Here is a 10,493-nt window from a genome sequence, read left to right on the forward strand (position 1 = left end):
AAGTGAGAGGAAGAATAAAAAAACATCATTTTTATCTAGGATTTGATTCTGTCAGCTGCGCTATAGCAGCCGTGCAAGCATTACAGCGGCGTCGCCATAGTGAGAGGCTTTCCGCTATGGCGGAATGACGTCAGCTCAAATCAATTTAAATTTCTATCAAAATCGTCGTGTATTCAATTTTAAATTTGATAACTTATTTCAAAAAAATTGGGACTCCACACGAGTTGTCTTTGAATAACGACGAATGGGATCGTTACAAACCTTTTATGTAATTAAAATAAATCCATTATTTTGCAATTTGTTTCTAAAATTTTCCTGTGAATGATAAAATCAAAGTGTCTTATATTTTTAAATATTAAATACTACTACTAGCAAATATTTAAAACATTTGAATATTATTAGTTGCTTTCCGTCCGGTTTGGGCATTTGACTTATACCAAACTTCGCACCAATTAAGAAAGTAGAAAGAATTAAGAAGATTAGACTGGGCCTTTGGTCTTTTGGTCCGAGTCAGAATATCATACAATTGCAAGAACAATATTTACTCAGTCAACAAACAACAACAACAAAAATCAAGAACCCCAAAATTGATTCACCAAACTCCATCTTCCTCTGTAAGTATAAAGAAAGAAAGAGCAATTATATTTCAATTTTTCCATTAAAAATTTGAACTTTGTTTTGGGGTAAAGTGAAGAGAGCGTGTGGGAATATACTTTATTTGTAAACCCCATTTTGGTAGTGGAAGAAGAAAGTTGAAAAAGGTGGGGTTTCTTTGATATAATTTATCTTTGCACATCTGGGTTTTAAGTTTTAAGTCAAAAAGGTTCAAACTTTACACATGGGTTTGATTCAGGTATTGGTTGATTCTTGATCTGAGTTGGAATTTCTGTTGAAAAAAAGGGGTTGTTTTAATGCATCATTTTGTTGAATTCTGAGTTTCTGGCATGTGGGTTTTAGCTTAGGAGGAAATCTTGATTTTAGTTTGATGACTTTATTAAGTTTTACTTGTTCTTACTGTTGAATAAATAGATATATATATATATATATATTTAGTTGTTTGTGTAAAGTGGGTGGTTAAAGAGAAATATGATCAAGCAGATATTTGGTAAGAAGAAGCAGTCGAAAACGGCTGGTTCAACTAGTTCAAAGAAAAGTGATGGAGGAAGTAAAAAGGTTGGGGTATCAGCTAATACTGTTATTTCAGCTCCTTATTCTGTTTCAGCTTCAACGGGGGATAAATTTGTTCGAGATGGGAGTTTAAAGCTTAATGGGAATCTCGTTGCAGCTTCTTACGATGCATTGCCTAGTTTTAGGGATGTTCCCAATGCTGAGAAACACAACTTGTTTATTAGGAAGCTTAATATGTGTTGTGTTTTGTTTGATTTTACTGATCCTACAAAGAACCTTAAAGAAAAGGAAATCAAGCGACAGACGTTATTGGAGCTTGTGGAGTATGTCACGTCTGCAAACGTGAAATTTACAGAAATGGTGATGCAATCAGTAGTAAAGATGGTGTCGACTAATTTGTTTAGGGAACTCATGCCCCAGCCTCGAGAAAACAAGACGTTGGCCTTTGATGTGGAAGAGGATGAACCTGCGATGGATCCTTCATGGCCACATCTGCAAATTGTGTATGAGTTCCTTCTGAGGTTTGTTGCATCACCTGAAACTGATGCAAAAGTTGCCAAAAAATATATAGATCATTCCTTTGTACTCAGATTGCTTGATCTTTTTGACTCTGAGGATCCTAGGGAGAGGGAGTACTTGAAAATAATACTGCACCGTGTCTATGGGAAGTTTATGGTACACCGGCCTTACATCAGGAAGGCTATTAATAACATATTTTATCGTTTCGTTTTTGAGACTGAAAAACATAATGGGATTGCGGAGCTTCTGGAAATTCTTGGCAGCATAATCAATGGGTTTGCTTTGCCACTAAAAGAAGAACACAAGCTTTTTCTTGTACGGACATTGATTCCCTTGCATAAACCCAAATGCTTAGCCATGTACCATCAACAGTTAACTTATTGTATGACACAGTTTGTGGAGAAAGACTGCAAGCTTGCTGATACAGTTATTAGGGGATTGTTAAAGTATTGGCCAGTAACAAATAGCTCAAAAGAGGTCATGTTCCTTGGTGAGTTGGAGGAAATCTTGGAAGCTACTCAACCACCAGATTTCCAAAGGTGTATGGTGCCGTTGTTTCGTCGAATTGCTCAATGTTTGACTAGCTTTCATTTTCAGGTATGTGTAAGCTATGTCTAGACATACTTCTTCTATTTATTAAGTATCGAAGTACTTGCATGTATGATATGCATTATAGAACAACACTAATCTCTTATCTTTGTAGGTGATGTTGGTTTTTATGTATGCTTTGTGTACCTTATGTTTATGTTTCATAATTTTATTTTTTTGATAAGGTTAAGGTTTGTTAACTAAGTACCAAGAAGGTACCAGAACCAAAAGTTACAAAAGACTGCTGGGAACATCCATACAGTCAATTACAACATCTCCCTAGCAACTCCAGAAACTCCATATATTGATATATATTTCAAGGAAACTACTTTTACACCAACAAAACAAATTATGTAAACACTTGTTTTTAAGTCTAGAAATATGGTCTTTTTGCCCATCAAAACAAGCTTTATTTCTTTCTAGCCAGATAGTCCAGAATATGCACAAAGGTATAGTTCTCCAGATTTGCTTCAAAGCTTTATATGTTCTCTGGTGCTGCCAACTCTCCAATAATTCCTTCACGCTCTGAAGCATGATCCAAGAGATCCCACAAATACTGAAGAAAAATTCCCAACATTGTCTAGCTATTCTGCAATGCATAAGAAGATGATTCACAGTCTCCAACTCTTCTTCACATAAGTAACATCTATTACCATTTTTCTGAAGATTATCCTGAGTAAGGCAAGCTCATGCTGCAATCCAACCAAAACAAGCTACCTTTATACTTTATGGGAGCTTTAGTTCTCCAAATCCCTTTCCATGGCCAACTAGTATCCCAACATCTTGTTTGCTTCATTGGAAGGCTATATCACTTTTTTAATGAAAAGGGTCCATCATTACTAGCTATCCATACTAGTGAATCCCCCTTACTCTGATCAATGTGGGTATGATCCAGTTGAAGGAGAAATTGACAAAAGTCCTCAATTTCCCAATCATTCCAATTCCTTCTAAAATTCATCTGCCATCCCATGTAGGAACAAAAATCAGCCACAATTCCTTCTTTGTTATTGCAACAACTGAAAAAAAGAGGATATCTTTGTTTCAAGCACTCATCACCAATTCATAAGTCAGTCCAATATCTAATTTTTGATCCATTCCCCACCTCCAATTTGGTGAATTATTGAAACTTGGCCCACAATTTACAAATCCTTTTCCATACTCCCCCTCTAGTGTATGAATATGTGAAGGGGGATTCCAGCCTTGTCTGCTACCATAGATTGGTTCAATTATTTTGATCCAGACTACCCCTTCGTTCCTGATAAATCTCCAAAGCCACTTAAAAAACATGCTTTTATTGTGCAATCTCAAGTTTCTAATTCCCAATCCACCCCCTTCTTTTCCACTAGTGACCACTTGCCATCAAACTAAGTGAAACTTTTTGTTGCTACTATTTCCATCCCATAAGAACTTATTCCTCATAGAGTTCATCTTTCTTTCAATTGCATCAGGCATAACAAATATTGACATTGGATAGGAAGGCATACTATCTAAAATGTTTCATAAATTGCAATGGAGATGTATTGTTGGATGGAAAACAGAAAATAGAAAATTATTGAAGCTCGAGAAATTGACTGATATGCAATTCTTCTAGTTTGTTTTCTTCTTTTCTCTTTCCTCTCAAATCTTGTTTCCTTCTTCAAGTAGACAATTTCCTTTTCAAGGGACTGAATTTCTTGCAGTTAGCAAGTTAGTTTTCTTCTTTTGGTTTAGGATGATCTGGAAGTTCCCCATACCATTTTGCCCTCTCCCCTACCTTTTAGATGAGGCATTTATATTTCTTGTGGTTGTTTGAGGTCACAATGCTGTGATAGTCATAGTTTTGTTTGTATCTACAATTGGTGAATGTGCAACATGTCTTATGGTGTCTAGAGATGAGTCATGATTATGCAGTAGTGGATTTTTTGGTTACGGTAAATGAAGCTTTCATTGTACCGTTACAGTTTTCTTAAATATTCTGAAATTTTAGAAATAGCATTAGTATCTTTCAGAGCCTTTTATGGAGCTGCTACAGGCTACCCTTTGAGTTTGAGATGGTATGGTCCTGAGTTTATTTTAGATTATTCTTGCTCATTCATGGTACCTTAGTTCCATCATAAGAAGGTGAATAGAATTGTCTAAATTAGTTGTCTGTTATTCTACACTGCTAAGTACTGATGCAATTGGCAGATGTTATACAGTAGATAGCAAGCAAACACTAAAGTTGTCGAATAACTGAAAACATAAAAATGTCAAAAGTTTCTAGCATATTTTTCTTTGTTGTAATAATAATGATGTAACTAACTTTAGCATAAAAGCCATATGTACAAGAGCTTTGAAGGCTCTTGGTCAGGAAGTACTTTATTCAGCATCTTCTGGATGCGTATTCATAAAATACATTTCTTCCTTTAAACAGATACTAACTTAAGCATAAAAATAGATTTATTAGCTGTAATTTGATTCTTCAATAGTACAAAGAATGTGAAACATAGTTCATGTTCTTAAAATAGAGAAACTCGGCAAGAAGAGAAGGTCTTCTGTAATTTCTTGAGCTTGTGCCCCTTTTGATTTTCTCTTGAAAACTGCCCAGATCCCACTTGTGGGATTTCACTGGGTATGTTGTTGTTGTTGTACCCCTTTTGATTTCCATCCCTGTTAATTGCAGGGAGTTTTTCTCCTTGTTGCTATCTTGTTCTGAGATGTGTTGTACCTTTATGTGTTTAAACTATTTTATCAACTGCTGATCAGTGGTGGCCACATGTAAGGAATTGAATCCCTTTCATCCGAAGGTTGCAATGTGTAGTAGAGTAAAAGCAAATACTTGTGTGCGTATATATATATATATATATTAAATGATAAAAAAAAGTTAATCTCTTAGAAATAACATTTAGTGTGGTGGCAAAAGTGGCTCAAAAATACTAGATTAGGTGTTTTTCAAATTTTTGAATCCTTTGTTAGAATTGCCACTGCTGATGATGGTGGATTTTACTATTTCTCATGAAGGGCTTATTGGAAAAGGAACCTGAACTTTCCCATAAAAAATGATAATTAAAGATTTTGAAACATTGCAATCACATTTAGCTTTAACGGGGATATTAGATGAATCATTTAGTGGTTTTTCCGCACTTGTAAGACTGTAACAAATCCCAGAGAGTTCTGCTTTACCAGTGCTACTCTTGTAGTTCAGTTTCATGGACAGATATGAATGTTGTATCTCTTCATTTCAACTAGTTCAATGAGCAACCATTTAGGGATTGAGGTTAAAGTTGGGGCTTTGGGCTCTAGCATGTTACTGATGTTGGATCTTTGTATTTTGGCTGTAAGACATGTTTATTAGATTGAAAAAGCCGAGTCCCTTTTGGTTGTACTGACTATTAGTCTGTGCTGAGGAATAGCATGAAGATCTGAACCGTGGTTTGACATTTATTTTAGGTGCTTCCACTTTTGGAGTCTTGTAGTAAGTGTAGTCTTCTTGTTCATTCCTCTGAAGTCATTGAAGCAACTAATTTTGGCTGGTTTGGTCATCCGTTGTAATATCATGATAAAAGTAAAAGGTTATGTCTAATTTGGTGCATCTGACAATCAAGTACTTACTCTCTCCGATCGACTTTGTTAGGCATTATTGAAGACATAGTTGAGTAAATAAAAGTGTGTTCCCTCTAACAATTTAAGGGGCCGTTAGGTGTGAGGGATAAAAATAAATAATCCTTGGACAAAAAAATAATCCAGGGATAAAATTTTGGTATCTTGTTTGGTTTCCATGTTTGAGATAACTTATCCCACCATTTATACAATAGTGATGAGATAAGTTATCCCATATACATGGTGGGGTAAATTATGGATAATTAATCCTGGGATAATTTGCTCCCAACCAAACGGCCCCTAAGTGTTTAGATGAGAGGGTCACACACTTCAACATTATTTCCCCATACATGTGGTTATAGATTAGCTTTTCTTTGAGCATGCAGAGCTCCTGGATTTGAGTCTCACCACGATCTATTATAATAAAAGAAATTCCACGTGCTTAGCCCCACAAATGTTATGACACATTTAAAATAGCAAGTTTCAAAACTCTTCCTCTATTAAATTTTGTGCCAAGTCAAACTATGACAAATAAAGTGAGACTGAGGGAGTTGATGTTTTAGAGTTCCTCTGTGTGTGTGCGTGGGGGTGGGTGGGGTTCTCTTCCATGCATGTTAGGCTTTCTCCTTGATGATAAATTACCTGTAAAATACTCTACCTTTAACCAAGTTACATTTAATTTAGAAAACTTGAGTTAAAATGCAGGATACATGCTACTTTCCCCCTCTCTCTCCCGCTTGTTTCTAATAAGAAAAATGTACACTACTTTTAAAGTTCTACGTTTTTCTCCATGGAAAGATTCCTGATTAGTTGTACTCATTGTTGCACTTCACCATACTTTGTTCATATGGTTGTATTGCTTATTCTGTGATGTGATGCGAGGACAGAGTAAATTAGTAGATAGCTCCAATCTACCCAAAACAAATTAGTCTGTAGTGCCAAAAGGTAATGTTTAGTTTTCAGAGGGTATTGCAGACTTGTGCTCAAAGAGAATTTTTTTTTCCATCAAAAAGTATTTTCCGACCTACCTCAAATCTCTTGTAACAACTAGCAACTGCAGGATGCCTAAATGGAAAAGCTTCAGTACCTTTTCTATGTCATTTTCTAGGCAGTATTGATTGTATAATCACAAATACAGTAATATTGCTCGGACAAGAATTAGAGGAACTTCTTATCATCTGTTCATGAAAATCTCTATTCGTCTAATCATGCAAAAGCATGGTCCGCTAGGATCTTTGATCTTGGTACATTGATGTCAAAACACATGGGTGACTTTTGTGCTTCCTACCTAATTCATGTGAGAGTGGTGCTGGAAAAAAGTAGGGAAAAAACATGCTGTACATGTCATAACGCAGCTTGTTTCTCTGGAGTACTATCGCTCTACACTGTACAGATGCCTGGTGTATGTAGGATAGTGAGACAAAGCAAATTCAAAATCATATTTCCTTTTATACAAGGCCTTCAATTTAAGAAGTTAGACGGTTAAGCTAGAATAGTAGTGCAGCAGAATTAACTGGAAGAAGAGGGTAAGATATGAACTGAACCTTTTATTTGGAAGTCTGGTGATTGGAATGGTATCAATGGAAGCTGAATGGAGGAGACAAATTACTCTGTTAAAAGGATTTATGTACTAATATATCTGCAAAATTAGGTAATAATCGATTAGTAAGACAAATTTTTACTTGCAGCAAAGAAGAAATAGTTCCTCTATATAACAAAAAGAAGGTGTAATTCAGATTACGTGGCTACAATTTGGGTCATACCTGGGTTTACATGATATCTACTTCTTTGCTGCACTAATAATACTGCTAACATCTGAGTTGTCAGATTTGTATTTAGTTTCTATTTCTGATTTGATAGTATAGCCAAATTGGACTGGTATGATCCATGTGTTAAGTTTCCCGATGTGGGACTTTAAGACCTCCCTCATGCCCAGACCTCTTTAACTGGAGCGTGAACTATATAATATGGGGGCCCAACATCGGTGAACAAAGAATTGGGGTGGACTTGGCTCTAATACCATGATAAGAAATGGATATTGGCCTAACTCAACCCCAAAAGCTAGCTAACGAGGGGTGGATTGTCCAAAATCATATAAGCAAACCAATTACCTAGATAAATCCTACATCAGTAAAGGATGAAAACCCTGGACTCCTTATAAGGCTTGGACAATCTTCCCTTTGAGCTTGCTTTTGGGGTTGAGTTAGACCCAAGGTAATTGGTATTTGACGGTGTAAGCTAATAGAACATTATTTACCCCATTAAACCTGTTTGTCCAGTTAATAGAAAAGGAATTTGAAGGATTGGAAGCTTGATGACCTACTCAGCTTACTTGAAGCACTTGACTGCACAAACAATAAACAAATTTCAGACAGACTAAGATGGGGCAATAAAGCTGATAGTCTATACTCTGTAGAAGCAGAATATTCATCCTTTTGTGCCCAAAATGAAATGGTGCATAATTGGCTATGGAAACTAATTTGGAAAAGACAATTACCCTCAATAATGATTTGTTTCAACTGGATGATACTTTATGAAGTATGTTTGAGTCAAGACAATCTCAGCTGCAGGAACATACATATTGTCAACAGATGCTGTATGTATCAACAAAGCATAGAAATGGGATATGGTCATTTCAGTTTTTGGACTTAGTTGGGTCATGCTTGTGGACGCGTGAATATCATTGATGCCTTTATATGCTAGAGTTCCTGGAAAGTTGGTAGGCCCATGAGGAAAATCTGGAAAAAGGTTCCTGCCTGTATTTTGGTGTGTCTAGATAGAAAGGAACCATAGGTATCTTGATGGTATCAACTCCAACTCACTCTCTCAAGGCTAAATGTCTTTTATGTTTATATAGTTAGAGTAATTTTTGCCCTTATAAATCATGTGACACCTTTTTGGACTTTGTGAGCTCCATATCTTTAGTATAGGCCATAGGAATATAGCTAAACAAATTCACTTCTTGTACTTATTCTCTCTTGTACTAATTTGATCTTCTTGAGTTATCTTAATGTTGTGTTACAACAAGAATGTTCAACTTTTCAGTAAAGTGGAATTGAAGTCGGGCAGTGTGGCTGCATGTTGGTGCATGTTGCGCGACATGTTGTTTAGAGCTAGCTCACCTTTTGGTCCCTCTACTAACACAGACCAAAAAAGCTTGTGCCAGTTAGTTGAAGGTTAAATATGCTTAGTGGGATTTAGGAGGTCAGTGTTGAAGCTTTGTGTAAGTTGAGGGACTAAAAGTGCAAGTTGTTCCTGCTCTTCTGTTGTGTCTTATTCTTCTTCTTCCCGTCCTCTTTAATTCTTTTTTATTTCATTTATTAAATTATTGATTCTAAACATCATTTACCTAATTGCTATGTTGGAAAACTATAGATTGCTGTAGTATAGAGGTCTCTTTACATTTGTTTTGGTTTTTTAATCTGGATGAAAATTCAGTTATTTGATGTTTTTGCATAATGAGTTTTCACAAATTGTTGATTGACGGATATTGTTCTTGTGAACTGACTGAGCTCATAGAATGTTTGGAATGAGAAGAAGATCCGGGCCTCTTGTGTTTACCATGTTGCTTCAGGAGTTAACTTGGATACAAATACTCTTTTGTTTTGTTTGCTCTGCTTGATTTTCAAATTTGTCAATTCAGAAAACTCTGTTTGTGTTCACTATAGGTGGCGGAGAGGGCTTTATTCTTGTGGAATAACGATCATATTGAGAATTTGATAAAGCAACACCGAAAAGTGATACTTCCTATCATCTTTCCTGCACTGGAGAGAAATGCCAGAAACCATTGGAATCAGGCTGTTCACAGTTTGTCACTGAATATCCGGAAGATATTCTATGATCTTGATCCTGAGCTATTCAAGGAGTGCTTGCACAAGTTTCAAGAAGATGAATTGAAGGAAGATGAGATTAAATCAAAACGTGAAGCTACATGGAAACGATTAGAAGAACTTGCTGCCAAAAATACTACAAGTAATGAAGCTGTGCTTGTGCCATCCTCTGGGCATTCTCGAACTTAATATTAAGATATGCTTGTTCTTCCTTGTTTTTAATTTTCATAATTCTGGTTAAATTTACATTTTGGAAGCAATGAATTTATCAAGGGGAAAAGGGATTTTCTGTGTCATTGCCTTTTTTTCCCTGGTCAGTTTCATCCTGATAGCTGTAGTTGTAACTATAATTTGTTTATATGTGTTAACTTTGGCAATTTGGAAATGATATGGGAGCAAGTATTTTTATCAAAATTATACTTTGTTGAACGTATTTACTTTCATTCTTTTGGTTAACTTTTGGCAAATACCACTCTTCAACAAATGCTTTAATTCTTAAGATGAGGTATAGATTATAGGATGTTGTAAGTTTGGCATTTTGCTCAAGAGACTCTTTCCATATATTCCAAATAGAGAAGCTACAAAAGCTGATAGGGAATAGTAGTTAAGTTGCTTATGTTTGATCTAACTAGAATATTACAAAGTTAAATCGGTAATTGCTAGAATGAACTTTGCAGGTTGTAACTAGTCATTTAGCAAGGCTGTAACTTATGGCATCAAAGTTTAACTTATTTGTTTGTTTGTTTGTTTCTCATTTGGCTTTCTGTGGAACTGAAGGATCTAGCAAATAGTTGTGAACAAAGAAATGCTGAATGTGGCGGCTCTCGTAATTTCTTCATGTACTTAGGAACTAAACTTTGTCAGGGTAGT

At 35.8% G+C, this 10,493-nt stretch overlaps 1 protein-coding gene across 1 annotated transcript; it reads left to right on the forward strand.

Annotated features, from left to right (window-relative positions):
* Nucleotides 1-457: 457 nt before the first annotated feature.
* LOC102590822 (serine/threonine protein phosphatase 2A 57 kDa regulatory subunit B' theta isoform-like) lies at nucleotides 458-10,037 on the forward strand. The gene is made up of 2 exons (XM_006341699.2): nucleotides 458-2,244; nucleotides 9,462-10,037. Exons 1-2 carry the CDS (start codon nucleotides 1,087-1,089, stop codon nucleotides 9,810-9,812), a joined length of 1,509 nt encoding a protein of 502 aa, XP_006341761.1. The 5' UTR covers nucleotides 458-1,086; the 3' UTR covers nucleotides 9,813-10,037.
* Nucleotides 10,038-10,493: the final 456 nt, after the last annotated feature.

The sequence above is a fragment of the Solanum tuberosum genome, unplaced genomic scaffold (assembly GCF_000226075.1).
Source record: "Solanum tuberosum cultivar DM 1-3 516 R44 unplaced genomic scaffold, SolTub_3.0 scf00027, whole genome shotgun sequence".
NCBI lineage: Eukaryota > Viridiplantae > Streptophyta > Magnoliopsida > Solanales > Solanaceae > Solanum > Solanum tuberosum.

What these genes read in the sequence shown, in the direction of transcription:
- LOC102590822 (XM_006341699.2), top strand. Translation starts at nt 1,087, where the DNA reads ATGATCAAGCAGATATTTGGTAAGAAGAAGCAGTCGAAAACGGCTGGT. An exon ending in TGACTAGCTTTCATTTTCAG is followed by an intron (nt 2,245 to 9,461) that starts GTATGTGTAAGC and finishes TGTTCACTATAG; the next exon opens with GTGGCGGAGAGGGCTTTATT.